Source organism: Zea mays, chromosome 9 (assembly GCF_902167145.1).
Source record: "Zea mays cultivar B73 chromosome 9, Zm-B73-REFERENCE-NAM-5.0, whole genome shotgun sequence".
Lineage (NCBI taxonomy): Eukaryota > Viridiplantae > Streptophyta > Magnoliopsida > Poales > Poaceae > Zea > Zea mays.
Genome location: NC_050104.1, coordinates 158,653,852 through 158,670,373, shown reverse-complemented (window position 1 = coordinate 158,670,373; position 16,522 = coordinate 158,653,852). Strand labels below are relative to the sequence as shown.

The following is a 16,522-nucleotide window of genomic DNA, read 5'->3' as shown; positions in this document are numbered from 1 at the left end:
TTCGGAGGAAGAACTCCGATGGACACGAGATGGAAAAGGTCAGACTCAGAAACAACAGACATATGGTTACCTGCGAAAGGCAACTGACTGTTGGGATCGATGGGGGGAATGACAGCAATGGATGAACTCGAGGTTTTTCGCTTGGGCGCCATCTCAACCTCGCCGGCGAGCGGAGCGGATGCAGAATCGCAAAGGGGCAGAGAAGGCCTGGATGCAGGAAAGCAGGAACTAGGGCACGGAGCGTGGAGTCGCGCTACAGTGCAGTACATATGGGGTTTTCCCGGGCCAGATGCCGTTTCCAAAAAGCGCCCAGTCATCACCCGGCGGTTACTTCTAAAACGCTGGCGTGCCATGTCAGCACCCGACGGTTACTTCTAAAACGCTGGCGTGCCATGTCATCACCCGGCAGTTATTTCCAAAATGCTGGCGTGCCAACTCATCACTCGGCTGTTATTTCTAAAAGCCGGCGCGCCATGTTGTCACTCGGCCGTTATTTCCAAAACGGCCGACGCAACTCAAATTGACTCGGCTGTTACTTCTAAAACGCCGACGTCACCATCAGTCACTCGGCTGTTACCTCTAAAAAAACGTCAACGTTGGAAAGGAAGGAGGAAGAAGAGAGCAAGCAGCAGAGAGCAGTAAGAGATGTAAAAATGCCGGGGAAGCAAGAACACTATTTATAGAAGAAGAAGGCAACCACTCACCTCCTACCAAGGCCACTGAACAGTCGCAAAAATTCAATATGCAATTCAAACCGTCTAAAGACACGTCAGACGGCTGACGCTGTTTCACGCAACACAACACCCATTGAGACTCCAGTCAACTGCGCGGGCGATATGATTACACCCGCGGTCACATCAAGTTACTACTCAGAAGCAGGTCACTAAACACTCAGCGTACCAAGACGTCCCTTGCCTACACCCATTGGGGGGGACGCCCAGGAAATACCAGTATATTTTTCAAAACTGTCACATCCGTGCAGTACGTGCAATGAATATTTCAAGACAAGTGAGATATCAACAAGGATCAAAGGAAAGTCAAATATAGCCAACAAGGTACAAGTCTAATCGACAGAAGCATGGAAGCAAGAAGTGATAACGAAGACTAGCCAAGGGTCACCTGTCAAACGTCCAATCAGTCACATATCAAATAAATTGCACTGTCTAGCAAGATATGGGCAGATCATAAACTCGGCCTCAAAAACAAAATATACGCTGACTTCTAAAGCGTAATATCAATAACATAGTGCTGACCTCCAAGGCATTCGGCAAGAAGGGAAGAAGATTACTGGAAAAAGGCATAAAACGAAGACCTTCGAGTGGATTATTTTCAAAAATCCACTCGAAGCTCGGGGGCTGCACCCATTGGGAGCACCTTCGGTGCACCCAATGAATCATCATCTCAGAATCAAGACAATGCTGACTTCTAAAGCATAGGGTAAGATCAATACAAGGCTAACCTCCGACATAGTACAAGTGGAAGATGAAAGTGATTTCTGATAACACTCAAAGTGAAGACCTTCGAGTGGATTATTTTCAAAAATCCACTCGAAGCTCGGGGGCTACACCCATTGGGTGCACCTTTGGTGCACCCAATGAAGTTCGAAGTCTTACAGTATGAAATGCTGACCTCTGAAGCAAGGGTCTGAGACAGAACACCAAATTTTGAGCAATAAAAGCAGAAGAAGGCAGTGAAAAATTGTTTTTATCGAACCACTCAGAACTCAGAAGCGTTGGCCCGACAAGCTTATCCCCAAGGCGTTTTCTTGTTAAAATCAAAAGACTAGAAGCTAGGCCTAGGATCATTGGGCCGTTTATTTCAAAATCAACCCAAAGATCGGGGGCTTGTGGGGGACAGATATCCCCCAGGTCCACCAGAAGGATAAAAAACCTCACGAAGGGCCCAAGGGCTCTATAATTCGTGAGATCATCTCCTAGTGGGCCTGGGAGAGACGACCAGTGAAGCGGATCGGCACAAGGGCAGATCGGTGCGAGCCCAGACGGCCCAACGACTTCGAGCAAGTAATCACAACAGAGACCCGACCCTCCCGCGCTGGAGCCCCGTGCAACGGAACCGAGCGAGGATGGGTCGGCGGAACTATCGGAAGATGGATTCAATCGGTTCACTATTTCTTAGGTGCACATGGTTATCATATCTGCATGTATTGCCCCACGGTCGAATATATAAGGCCTAGGGGACACCCCTTCAGAAGAGATCGAACTCACTACTTAGCCATCCACCCCAACTTTCTACGCATTAGAGAACTACCTTGTAACCCACCATATACAGCACTCTCGCCAGGACGTAGGGTATTACGTACTTCAAAGCGGCCCGAACCTCTAAACCATTGTCTACTGTCTCTCGTGCAACCAGCACGAACCATTGAGCTACAGTCGATAACACCGTCCTACTCCTAAAAACACCTTGAGGGGCAACCCCGGGTGTGCGGTCGGACCCAAAACACCGACACTTACCATGAAACCTCACACGTGCCTAAGTCATTAGTATGCCCTCCAAAACCAGAGCAACGCTTGCCTTACTCTCCAAACCGGAGAGCAAGCCATCTTCAGCGAGAGCTGTCACCACCAATCTGAGCTATAGGTGAGCGCGCCCATGATCACCGACCACTTCCCCCTCTTTTGAAGTCGTTCTTAAGCTCTAGCAGCTATGGCCTTGGCATCCGTCAGACAATCTTCCTCATGTCCCTAACTAGCCTATTAAAAGTATGCAAGGAAAACATCACTCAAATATTTGTCGTAAACATAGCCAAGTTTCTAGAAGCTTCTACAATATCCATGACAAACCTTAACCATAAGAAAGACAACATTCTAGAACCTTTCGAAACTTTCAACAAACAACCATGGTTGACCATGTTGTATACAACCTTCTAGAATCATGGTGAGGTGTCACTCATACATGGCTCATGTGTGCCTATATAAGGAGGTGCCCCCATCGCCATGGCATACCATCCCACCCCCACCACTTTTGCAAGGGCAAGGTAGAAGTGAGTAGTGATAGTGTAGGAGCCCTTACATAATCATAAGTATTCTTGTTATAAGTATTTTGCTTATGTTGTAAAATTTCTATTTATGTAGTGCATACGTTGTGATCTATCTGAAGGAGTGCTCTGCCTCTTGGGATCACAAGCCTTCATCCGTAGGTTGGCTCTGCCACCTCAAACTCAGCTTCAGCAGTAGGTTGGCTCTGCCACCCGTAAGCAAGAATGGTCGGCTCTGTCGCCTATCGTGTATTAAGTAACTAGAGATTAAATATGAACTATTGTAATGTATTGATTTATATTATTTTGATTGTTGTATATCTACACACGACGTCCCCCCTAAGTAGAGTCAATTCCTGAAGAGAACCTAGAGGAGCCACGAGACACAGAATGCGAGGCAACATACACGCACCTAAGCAAAGGCAAGTCTCATCGACCTCTTAGTTTAATCATGTTTTCGCCTAAGACTTCATATTCACTTAGTTCAATTTCCTTGCTAAGTCAAAAGGCATATATGACTTGTCAGTTCCAAGTGATGTTTTCAGTTTTTCTCTGAAGATAAGCTAGCCTCTTTTTTTTTGGCTTGGTTGAGAACCAAACCGGATTGACAGATTGTGAATTTGTTAAGTTTCCATCACATTTCTTTCTCTAAAACACAAAAAAAAAACGCAAACTATTAGAACAGCAAAGGGTATACTGCATTCCATGCAAGTCTGAAGAAACAAGAACACGGGATGATATGCAGAGTACTGCATCAAATGTACTCCAGAATCGAGCATGGGCGTACCAGCAAGCAACATCCAGCCCAGTAGCCCACATGCGCCTGGGGCGCCATAATTTGCTCTTTTTGCCACTGCTCGCAAAACTAAATGCCAGGGCCGTGCGCTGCACTGCAACGACGGACGGCTGACCCAGCAGCTTCTTGTGAATATTGACGCAATGCAGTGATAAAGCTTTTGCTCGGTTTGGGCTTCTGCAACCTCCTGAAACTAGAAGGCTGCGACCTGCGACCTGCGACCGCGAGCACGTTGCCAGTCGCCATCGCCACTTCCAGTTCCAGGAGGGAAGAAGAATGACAGGAAGCGCTGCACGGCCACTGACAGACGGGGCAAGAGCATATATCCGCGGACGGTGCAACGAAGGCGGCCATCTCTTCTTCTCTTCCGTGTGTGGTAGGTAGAAGATGAGCGTGATTTGCCGGCCTCATCACTCATGGGGAGACGGAAGCAAAAACCCGTCGAAATCGTATGCTCCTCCCATGCGAAACAGAAAGCAAAGGCCGTTGAGTGGCAGACATGTCGCCCTCCATGTATGCTCTCCTCCCATGCTCTCCATGATTGACTCTCCTCCGTCCCATCCCATCCAATCCCTACAGGCTACAGCGGATGGACTACAGCGGATGGACTAGAGCAGTTTGGTGACCTCCATGAGTCTTGTTTACAGCAGAAGCAACGGTTGCACAGGACATTTGATCACGACGACGCTCTTCCCTCCCTCTCGTCTGCAGCTGCTGCATCGACCTCCTAATCCTACCCAGTCCTAACAAAAACTAGAATTGCGAACGAAAACTACGGAGATAAAAGGAGCGGAGGTCAGGTAATCATGGCCGGTCTCCGGTCGCCTCCATCGCCAAACGAAAGCTGCGCCATCACTCGCCCTTGGCGGCGCGCGCCGCGGCGCGCTCGGCGCGGCGGACCCTGGCGCCGGCGCGGCCGGCGGCGGGGGCGGCCTCCTCCGCCTCCACGTGGCGGCGCATCTCCATGACGCGGCGGTGCGAGTTGGAGTGCAGCAGCGGGGAGAAGGTGGGGCTGAGGATGGGGCGGTACTCGGGGAACAGGCGCCCGGACTTGAAGCGCACGCCGCACGCGTTGCACAGCGTGCTGGGCCCCGCTGGGCCCTGCCGCCACTGCGGCGTCTCCTCCGACGCGCAGTGCGTGCACCGGCGCCGCGGCGCGCCGCTGCCCGCGGGCGGCGGCAGGACCGGCGGGACGCTCCACGGCGCCGTCACCCGCCGCCGCCGCCGCAAGCCCTTGGTCCTCGGCCCCACCGCGTGCGACGCGTGGGGCAGCGGCTCCAGGCGCGCCGGCGGCGCAGCCGACGGCGCAGCCTCCACCTCCGCCGACATGGTCTCCACCGAAGGGAACGCGTCCATATTAGAGAGCCACTCCAGCTCCTCCTCCTCGTCGTCGTCCGCCCCCTGCCCGCCTCCGGCTGCCGCCGCCAGCTCCAACCCCTGCAAGAACCACCCCCAAAAGGACGAATTTTTCAGCGAACCCATGTCGTGAACCCAGCCTTCAGCGGCCGCCCGCAGCAGCCATGGACGAGACGGGTACCGCGTGGTCAAAGAAGGCATTCAAGCTGGCGTCCGCGCCGCTCGCGAGCTCCTCCGCCGCCGGGTTCTCGTCCGCCGCCGCCCCGCACCCCGCCATGGTCGCCGCCACCGTCAAGGCTGAGGGATAAAGAAATGGATTTTTTTATTCGATTGCTTCAACACTTGTATTCGGGGTGATCCCGTGGGGCTTTTTATCATCTGCTTTCCAACCCTTTTTTTGGGAGGTTTTGCTTCTACCTCAGCGGTTTCACAAGTTAAGCAAGCGAGTTTTTTTTTTGGTCTGGGGTTCTTGAGAGATAATGCTACAAATCCATAGGTTTTAACGAGGGAAATAACCCCACGACGCTCACGTGGGGCTGCCTCTGTCTCAGGTCCCGTGGCTGGATACGATTTGGATCTGTTGGCCCGCTTAGAACAGCATTGCCCCTCCATTAGGGTTTGCTTCAGGATTAAACACAGGCAGTGGAGAAGAACAGAAACGGAAGGAAGATGACCCTGCTGCCTGGCTCCATCCAGGCCGCGGCGGCGCATGCATTTCGTGACACGAGGGTCCGAGCTTTTTCACACGGATACAACTGCCCCGTACTTGGAGTTGGAGACGAACTGTTTCTTGTTTTCGATGGGCTGTTTCATGGTGTTGTATTAATGTACAGAAAGCTGTTTCACCTTATCGTGGGTCAATCTTGTTTCCTAAAAGAAAAAAAATCCAGATGCAGGTCTCCCGGCACCGGCAGTACCACGGAGCAGGTGAATTGTGAAAAATTTTGACCGGCTATCCGCTCCCGCGCTGGCACTTTTTCATGTAAAAAAAAATAACAATGGCCTTGAAACTTGACGAGGCGTGCGAGAGAGACACGCCTCATTGTTTTAGTTGTGTGCGAATCTCAACTTCTTAACTTCTTATTAATCCAACGAGGGACAAATGTGCCATTTTAATCCAACGAGAATTTAGAGTTATGGCTCATCATATTCACTATATTTAAATGGTAAAAAGTTAAAATTATATGAAAATAAGAATTCGAAATATGGTTGTTGGCTCTGAACCCGCATTCACACACCGACTACTAGCCAATAGAATATATATGTTTTTATTTTTATATTCTATACTTAAACATAAATATAAAACGTTTACCGGTTTCTTTTAAGTCAACACAATGTACTACACAAAAAAGGTAATCAAAGAAAAGATTGTGTTGTAGACTTACTGTTCATCCTCCGACTCTGCTAATGATAGATAACAAAGATTAGTTAACCAATATAATCAATAAGAATCAAATTACAACCATGATATCTCTAGAAGACAATAATTTTTCTTAAGCCATCGACAATAGAGATGGAAACAAACCATACAACCAGTATAATCCATCTCTCGTTCCCATTTTCACATTTGGTTATAGAAACGAAATCAAAATAAGGAAGACTGGGATAGGAAAAGGGATGGGATTCATACGGGTTCTAAAACAAACCAAATAGAAGGAAAATGGGAAAACAATAAAAAACAATCATATTTTTCTTATACCATTTTCAAATTTGCAAAAAAAGAACTAAATGTTAGTAAATGTGAACTCAAGCGGTTTGAATATATAATTCATCGGGACAAGCCAGGATTTATCCTAACTAGTTTTACTCCTAAGTGCAATTTAGCATAAGTGACAAACACACATTTCTCTAAATATGAGGTAGAAAGGGTTAGAGCGAGAAAATATTGTGGCAACTCGAGGATGTGGTTGTGCAAAGCCTTGTATACATTGGTCACAATCATCATGGACATGTGCATCGATTAGGATGCATGAGGCCTTCAATTCGCATCGGAACAACCTATGTTGTACTCGGCCATTCCCCGCTCATGGGTTTTTCATGAAGGCACTCAGAACATTTGATGGTCCCAGAGGGCCCAACGGTGCTTGAGAAGCCCTCGCGCGCTATCAGAGTCGACATGATGCATGTGCTCTCCTGCAGCGTTCTTATCTCCTAGCCCCAGTAGTGCATGACACATACCCTTGTCTTATAGCATGCAAAATGGTCATAAAATTTTCATCCTCAACTTCCTAAGAATTATGATGGAACTATCAATACTACCATCCTCACCGCTAGTGGTGATGAGGAAGTAATGGTAAACTACTTCCATGTTGCTCTGACCGAATTAGCCCGATCATGGCTCATAAATATATCTAAGGCCTTAATTGGGTCCTAGGAAGAACTATGTCGATAATTTTCCCAACTTTGAGGGCACTTACTCTTAAATTGCCACCGAATCTAACCTCCTCACCATTCAGCTTCAACCTAGGGACTCAAGAGCACCCCAAGGCTACGACTAAGGACCCAAGAATCCACCCCCCCCCGAAGAAGAATATATAGATTTCTAGGACTCGATGCACATGCTGACCATCATCTATGGGGACACCAAAGAGTTGAGTCCTCGATGGACCCTCAAGCTAAATTTATTAGTTTATCTATATTATTAATTACATCTAGTATATAAGTTAATTTCTATGTTTATCCAGTTTTTATGAAACAATTTTAGAACTATCCAAGTTGGAGTTGCATGGGCAGAGATATTAAAAAATGTCATTATCGACGATGAATGGTGGCTAGCTTCACTTTCATATGATGGATTGGATAGAAAACTTAGACCCCTATGATCTAACTAAGTTCCTAATTTACCAGTCTGTAAAGCCTCAATGATGAATAATACTTAGAACTTGATCTAAGAGGTTAATGGGAGGGGAACCATGAGTTATACCTTCCTATCCCAGTTGATCGCCGCGTTGGCCAACATCGTCGCGTCCTACGGTGGGGCACCGTCTTGCCTCTGTTTGACGTCGTATTGTCTCTAGCTGGCACTATGTTGTCCTCCCTGCCTAGGGTTAGTCACTGGCTCCTCGGAGCCTGGCAATAATGGGGTTGTCGGCTCTGTGGAGGCCATGGGTTATTGCGTTTCATATCGCTAGAGAAGCCAAAAGGAGATCAGATCCTCTAGAAATGTTGTGGCTAGGGTTTTAGGAGGTAGGAAGCATTGGCTTCCTTGCCACCCCCTACTGCATGTTTATATGGTGCTTCTTTGTTACGGGGGAGGGCAACTATGAGTCGGTTTGCGCATCCAATCAGGGCGCGAGATTACCGTGCACAAGGGGAAAGGATAATCTCCAACTCAGTTATCTGTTACCGAGTTAGAGAACACTCCTAACAGAATTGCTCCATTTTAGTTTGGTTGAGCGTGGAGAAGAATGAAGCGGCTCCATTTTAGTTTTTTGGATGTTTGGTTTTCAACAAAAGAGGAGCGGAGCGGCTCCTGGAGTGTCCATATGGAAATTTATCATAAATAATTGGAGTGCTCCCGCTCCACTAAAATGGTCGGATGCGAGCGCTCTGCTCCCTCTTCTTCCCTCTACACTCATATGACTCTCTAACCAAACAAAGAACGGAGCGGCTCCGCTCTATTTTACTCTTCAACCAAACAAAAAATAGAGTGACTCTGTTTTGTTTGCCAAACGGAGAATAGAACGTCTACATTCTCAAAAACTAGAATGAAACCGCTCTATTTTAACTGAATCTCCAACCAAACGCATTATAAAAAAATTGCTTTCATGCAATCGGTCATTCCTGTCTCATATTGATAGTCATCTTCACATGCAGCTTTTGACAATAGGATTGTTGTACGTATTTTCAACAAACATTTGTGTCAACTGTCAAACGGCAGAAACAAATTTAGTAACCAATCGACCCATCTCCAATTTGTTCTGTGATTGATTTTCTGGCGCGGCCCATTTAAGAAACAGTCCAAACCATCCCGAGCTGATCTAGGCGAGTTTCAGACACCGGGTCGACGGGTGTCTGGGCTGCCGAGCGAATGGACTCGTGTGTGTTCGCGCCCGCCGCGGCCCAAGAAGCCAGGGGGACGGGGACGCGGGCGTTTCAGCGTTTGCCAGCCAGCAATGATAACCATCCAGCGGATTGAACACGAGCCGCAGCAATCTGTAATTAATTTGTACCGCATGATCATCATCGTCGAGCGCGCTCTTGTTTCACAGTCACCGGCTTACATTATTGTGCTGTCCTAAAGTACCATGCAGCATGGCTCCCTCTCATCTGAAATTTTGATTTGATGGAGGATCAAAGGATTTTGGTAAAACACTTATTGGTCTGTTGGATTCTTCTGCGAGCTTCCAGCTCGCAATACTTTTGTGCGTTTGGCAATAAAAGAAAATTCCTTCTGTTTTTTTATACATCTACGTAATTTATTTTTTTGTTCATTTATATAATAGTAAATAACAGTAAATTCTTTTGAATATCTTAAGTGAGAATAAAATTTAGAGTAATCTAAATTACAATTTTAGATTATATATATATATATTAAAATAAATAACTCCGTCGAGCATTTTTAAACAAAAAATGTAAGGACAATGTTCAGATCAATATTTTTTAATGTATATTTCTTGATAGAACATATAGCTAAGCTATTTAATTTTTCTTGTGATAAGTTAATCTTAAATATATTTTTAATATTTTTAACTCTGAGAAACTTCTTTCAGCTGAGCCTGTGATCATAGAAATGGTCGATAAAATCCTATATACAATACCGATATTTGGATAATAATTTACAACTATAATGAACTGAAGAATCTCAGTAACTATAATGAACTGAAGAATATCAGTTACTGACATCAAAACATCCGATAAAGTTACTAGCAAGTCTTAAAATTCATTGATAAAATCATTGATACCAACATTAGATGGGATATCATGAGAAAAAAAAATCTGCAAAACTTGTGTAACACTTCTGTGGCTCGTGATTATCCAAAAACTTGTAGGAAACATTTTTTGGCCCCCCTCTCGGTGTTTGGGCCCTAGAGGTTACCCACCCCGCCTAGGCCTAGAGTCGGCACTGTGTCCATAGTAAGCTAAGTTTATCCACCGGTGGTAGCTTCTAGTTCATAGTTGATTTACAGCTTTGTCCTCTAGCCCTAGTCTTGAATATGATGGGCTCTAAGATGTCCGAGTCCCTGTGGATAGTCGGAGAATTTCAGAAGCTGCAAAGCGAGCGAGGGGAGCACTTCACATGGCCCCCACGCCCGGCCTGTCTCTTGGCAGCTTAGCTTGGGCAACCACCATGGACGATGGAGGCCTGCGCGCATGTGGGCTAGCGAAGCGGCGGTAACCGAGGAGTTGGAACTTGGAAGGGGAGGCTGGCTAATATATCGCATGCACTAGCAGCAGTTGGTGGTCGCATCTTGCATGATTTTGTGTGCTGCAGCTAGCATAGCATGCATGGGTCAAGTTTCTACACGATCTCTCTAAACTAGCTGACGAACGCGCTAGAGCTGAAATCTTGGCTTGAAGTTGTCACAGTACTGATTATGTTGCTATATATGATCAGGGAACTGAAGTTAACGTTTAGTCTGGAGAAGGATCCATCGTCGGTGTATCATGTTCATGTTCGCCAGCAGCCAGGTGAGGTTGGGTCCAATTAATAATGGCTGCCCTTCTGGAACATGGGAAGGTTCTGCGAGACTGGAGATAGATAGGGGAGGGATCATGCTGTTTTGTGGGGGCTGACTTTTTTGAGCTGAGGGGAGGGGAGGAGGACAAGGGTTCTGTTGCTGCATGTTCCTTTTCAAGGTAACTAAAATGGTTCAGCAACTACATAGGCGATCCAACACTGGGGGCTAGTTTGGAAGTCACAAAATCCGAGGGGATTGTAGGGACTAAAATCTCCTTCTTATTCAATTTTGAATAAGGAGATTTTCTCCCCACCAAACCCCTCCAGTAATTTAGCTCCCAAACTAGCCCTGACAGATTCAGATTTTACCAAGTCGTCGTCGTCGTCTCTCGGAGTATATATGATGGCGCTGATTGAAGGAAGCTCTTGGACATGTTTTTGGATAGTGCTAGCTTTGCCTTCATCATGTACAAACCATAGAAAAAGGAAGAATGTTGCTAGAGTGTGCCATTTGAAATTCTGTGGGGCTTTCACACCGTAAGATTTCTGCACACATAGAAAAGGATTAAAAAAACAAGCAAACGGAATGAACGAAGGCTTGCTGTTTCATCCACTTCGTTTCTCGATCTGTTTATCAGGACAATACCTATAAGAAATGGAACAGTGTCATTGGGAGTATTTTTTGAGTCATATTCAAGGTAAAAAAACAACAACAAATTTTACATAGTGTAGAACAACCAGTATATGCAAAACGTACAAGAAGCTACGTACTATATCTTATTTGTCAAAAAAGTGCCAAAGTTCAGGACAAGTTGTGCTGGAAATTAAAGACTAACGTCCTTAAGAATCTACTAATCAATAAGAAATAAGAATCGGACTTGCATGCGTTGGAAATTATTTGGCCAGTGGGCAAGTTGTGCATATGCTTCTGTACCGTTATTATCAAGAAAATGTTCAATGACTAACTAACAACTGATCTTTAATAATATGCATGTTAGCTATTGTGTACAGCGCTGCCACTGACTACTGGACAATGATCTTAGAGACTAAGCGTGATCTGTTCTTGCCGGCAGCTGGCAAGCCTAACCAGAGAAGAAGGATACAAGATTCCTGCTCACTTTTCACTCTTCGTAATCTTGTGGCAGAAAATTAAAAAAAAACACACACACGAACTACTACTAATGGCACACCTGGAACGGAATCTTACAGCGTCAATAGATTTCCAACCTGCGAGGATCACTGACACGAGTTCAGTTGTACTCCACTGCAAGACGAAATTAAAGTACTGCTTTGTTAAACACACACCCACAGCACGCTTGCTGCTGTTGCTATGACTATGTAGCTTCGCTTCCTTTTAGCAGTAGACTACACTAACCAAGGGGCAAATAAAGTAATCTTGGCATTAATCAACACTTGATAGATAAACCAGTGTTCATCATAACTGAAAAAATGACAAATACTGAATAAACCTCAGCGGAAACCCTCCCATGTTCTGCGTATATACAATGATTGCGACTCCGTTTGTTTAACCCCAACAAGACAAATCTCTCTCTCTAGCGACGAGTGAGCAATCTGCCTTTCACATATTCCCTTCACCACATGGGCCGTGTCTGTGTCTCCCCAAGCTCTCAATAATTTCAAAGGCATTTCCAGCCTATGTCCATGCCTCCTCCCAACCTTTACACTCCCATACCGAGCTGTTCTTATGCTATCAGTATAGTGTGTATGCCTATGCACTATCATGCCACCAGCACGTATTTTTTTTATCATCCAATCCCTCTCCAGACACATAAACTATTCAATTAATCTGATCCTAATCATAGACATGCCCGCCCCCCTATATACTTTCCTGCGAGTTTCCCTCCATTTCTCTATTGCTTCAAACAAGCTAAGGCAATGAAAACACACTTCTGCTACTACTGAAGGAGAAGAAGGAGGCGGCAAAGGAGCGAAGGAGAAGGGGAGAGCAGAAGAACCGAGCATGGCTAGTGCTACTCCAATGCTTGGTAGCACTGCACGCCTGCTCTTCCCCTTATCCTTCTCCTTGGCGCTGCTGCTCCTGTGCTGCAGTGCCGTCTGCAACGCCGCCGGCAATGACGATGAGTCCACGGCGTTGCTTGCCATCAAGGCGTCGTTGGTCGACCCCTTGGGCAAGCTCGCGGGCTGGAACCCGGCGTCGGCGTCGTCGCACTGTACCTGGGATGGCGTGCGATGCAACGCGCGGGGCGCGGTCGCCGGCCTCAACCTCGCCGGCATGAACCTCAGCGGCACCATCCCCGACGCCATCCTCGGCCTCACCGGGCTCACCTCGGTCGTCCTGCAGAGCAACGCGTTCGGGCACGAGCTGCCGCTGGCGCTCGTGTCCGTCCCGACGCTCCGGGAGCTGGATGTCAGCGACAACAGCTTCGACGGCCACTTCCCCGCCGGGCTCGGCGCGCTCGCCTCGCTGGCACACCTCAACGCGTCGGGCAACAACTTCGCCGGCCCTCTCCCGCCCGACATCGGCAACGCTACCGCGCTTGAGACGCTCGACTTCAGGGGCGGCTACTTCTCCGGCACGATCCCCAAGTCCTACGGCAAGCTCCGGAAGCTCAGGTTCTTGGGCCTCTCCGGCAACAACCTCGGCGGCGCGCTCCCGGCCGAGCTGTTCGAGATGTCCGCGTTGGAGCAGCTCATCATTGGCTACAACGAGTTCGTAGGCGCGATCCCGGCCGCAATTGGCAACCTCGCCAACCTCCAGTATCTCGACCTGGCGATCGCCAAGCTGGAAGGCCCCATCCCGCCGGAACTCGGCGGGTTGTCGTACCTCAACACCGTCTTCCTCTACAAGAACAACATCGGCGGCCCCATACCCAAGGAGATCGGCAACCTGACCTCCCTGGTCATGCTGGACTTATCCGACAACGCGCTCACCGGCACGATTCCGTTGGAGCTCGGGCAGCTCGCCAACCTGCAGCTGCTCAACCTCATGTGCAACAGGCTCAAGGGCGGCATCCCGGCGGCAATCGGCGACCTCCCGAAGCTGGAGGTGTTGGAGCTCTGGAACAACTCCCTCACCGGCGCGCTGCCGCCGTCGCTCGGCGGCGCGCAGCCGCTGCAGTGGCTCGACGTGTCGACGAACGCCTTGTCCGGACCGGTGCCGGCCGGCCTCTGCGACAGCGGCAACCTGACGAAGCTGATCCTGTTCAACAATGTCTTCACGGGCCCGATCCCGGCGGGCCTGACCACGTGCGCGACGCTTGTGCGCGTGCGCGCCCACAACAATCGGCTCAACGGCACGGTGCCCGCGGGGCTCGGCCGGCTCCCGCGGCTGCAGCGTCTCGAGCTCGCCGGCAACGAGCTGTCCGGGGAGATCCCAGACGACCTGGCGCTCTCCACGTCGCTCTCCTTCATCGACCTCTCGCACAACCAGCTGCGGTCCGCGCTCCCGTCAAGCATCCTGTCCATCCGGACGCTGCAGACGTTCGCGGCGGCCGACAACGAGCTCACCGGCGGTGTACCGGACGAGATTGGCGATTGCCCGTCGCTGTCCGCCCTCGACCTGTCCAGAAACCGTCTGTCCGGTGCAATACCGGCCAGCCTCGCGTCGTGCCAGAGGCTCGTCTCGCTCAACCTCCGGAGTAATCGCTTCACCGGGCAGATACCTGGTGCGATCGCCATGATGTCGACACTGTCTGTGCTCGACCTCTCCAGCAACTCCTTCACCGGCGTGATACCGAGCAACTTCGGCGGCTCACCGGCGCTCGAAATGCTCAACCTGGCGTACAACAACCTTACCGGTCCCGTGCCAACAACTGGTCTGCTGAGGACAATTAACCCCGACGACCTTGCTGGCAACCCGGGCCTGTGTGGTGGCGTGCTGCCGCCGTGCGGGGCTAGCGCCCTTCGGGCCTCCTCGTCTGAGTCGTACGGCCTCCGGCGCTCACACGTGAAGCACATCGCCGCTGGATGGGCGATCGGCATCTCGGTCTCGATTGTGGCATGCGTCGTCGTCTTCCTTGGCAAGCAGGTGTACCAGCGGTGGTACGTGAATGGCAGATGCTGCGACGAGGCCGTGGGGGAAGACGGGAGCGGTGCGTGGCCGTGGCGCCTCACGGCCTTCCAGCGGCTGAGTTTCACCAGCGCCGAGGTTCTCGCCTGCATCAAGGAGGACAACATCGTGGGGATGGGCGGCACGGGGGTGGTCTACCGCGCCGACATGCCACGCCACCACGCCGTCGTCGCTGTCAAGAAGCTGTGGCGCGCGGCCGGGTGCCCCGACCCCGAGGAGGCCGCCACGGCCGACGGACGGCAGGACGTGGAGCCGGGCGGCGAGTTCGCCGCCGAGGTGAAGCTCCTGGGCCGGCTCCGCCACCGCAACGTCGTGCGCATGTTGGGCTACGTGAGCAACAACCTGGACACGATGGTGCTGTACGAGTACATGGTGAACGGCAGCCTGTGGGAGGCGCTGCACGGGCGGGGAAAGGGTAAGATGCTGGTGGACTGGGTGTCGCGGTACAACGTCGCGGTGGGCGTCGCGGCGGGGCTCGCGTACCTGCACCACGACTGCCGGCCGCCGGTCATCCACCGCGACATCAAGTCCAGCAACGTGCTCCTTGACATCAACATGGACGCCAAGATCGCCGACTTCGGCCTCGCCCGCGTCATGGCGCGCGCGGAAGAGCCCGTGCCCGTGTCCATGGTCGCCGGATCCTACGGCTACATCGCGCCAGGTCAGTGTCAATTGCCGCCGTCCGCATCGTCACGTGAACGGCGAGTCCACACCACCGCGCTCGTGAACTGATGTTGATCTGGCTGCTTGTTGCAGAGTGCGGGTGCAGGCTGAAGGTGGATCAGAAGAGCGACATCTACAGCTTCGGAGTGGTTCTGATGGAGCTCCTCACGGGGCGGCGGCCGGTCGAGCCGGAGTACGGCGAGAGCCAGGACATCGTCGGCTGGATCAGGGAGCGGTTGCGCAGCAATAGCGGCGTGGAGGAACTGCTCGACTCCGGCGTCGGCGGTCGCGTCGACCACGTCCGGGAGGAGATGCTCCTGGTGCTGCGGATCGCGGTTCTGTGCACGGCCAAGTCCCCAAAGGACCGTCCCACGATGCGGGACGTGGTGATCATGCTTGGCGAAGCCAAGCCGCGCCGCAAGAGCAGCAGCGCCACGGTGGCCGCCACCGTCGTGAACAAGGACAGGCCGGTGTTCACGACGTCGCCGGACTCCAGTTACCTATAGACTGCGGTGACAGAAGACAACACTGGCGTTAGCGGGCTTGTATGTAAATGTAATCATGCCATGTACAGTTTTTACCATAGTTTTGATTCATACTTTGGTAATTCGGTATGTTTCAGAGGGAAAAGAGCTTAATGTAACCAATGTTTATACTTTAACAAAACTATTAGGATGCAAAGCGGTTGGTCCCTTCAAATAATACTCACTCCGTCTTAAAATATAGTCCTTGCTAGAACATCTTTTTTCCGTCAACATTCATTTAAATGATAATGGACATTCATATGTTACTCGATGAACGTATAATTAGTCTAAAATAAATTATATTTTGGGATGAAGATAGTCGAAAAAAACATTCTAGATTACACAGGCGATTAACAGTATGATAACTTTGCTCTCTGTTCCTGTCAGTAACACCTAGAGATGGCAATGGGTACCCGAAACCCGAAACCCGATGGGTAAAAACCCTATTAGGGCACGGGTATGGCGGATTTTGATACCCATGGGTATTTTATTGGGTCATTTGTTATGCCCATCG

The 16,522-nt window shown here is 49.8% G+C and overlaps 2 protein-coding genes across 2 annotated transcripts; one reads left to right on the top strand and one right to left on the bottom strand.

Moving 5' to 3' along the window:
- Positions 1-3,674: 3,674 nt before the first annotated feature.
- Positions 3,675-5,985, bottom strand: LOC103639560 (GATA transcription factor 4). Its single transcript, XM_020544413.3, has 2 exons — positions 5,332-5,985; positions 3,675-5,231 (listed from the first exon to the last, which is right to left on the bottom strand). The coding sequence occupies exons 1-2, from the start codon at positions 5,425-5,427 to the stop codon at positions 4,647-4,649; spliced, it is 681 nt and encodes a 226-aa protein (XP_020400002.1). The 5' UTR covers positions 5,428-5,985; the 3' UTR covers positions 3,675-4,646.
- A 6,645-nt stretch (positions 5,986-12,630) lies between these two features.
- On the top strand, positions 12,631-16,207 carry LOC103639559 (MDIS1-interacting receptor like kinase 1). The gene is made up of 2 exons (XM_008662294.2): positions 12,631-15,482; positions 15,578-16,207. Exons 1-2 carry the CDS (start codon positions 12,752-12,754, stop codon positions 15,988-15,990), a joined length of 3,144 nt encoding a protein of 1,047 aa, XP_008660516.1. The 5' UTR covers positions 12,631-12,751; the 3' UTR covers positions 15,991-16,207.
- The last annotated feature ends 315 nt before the right edge of the window (positions 16,208-16,522 follow it).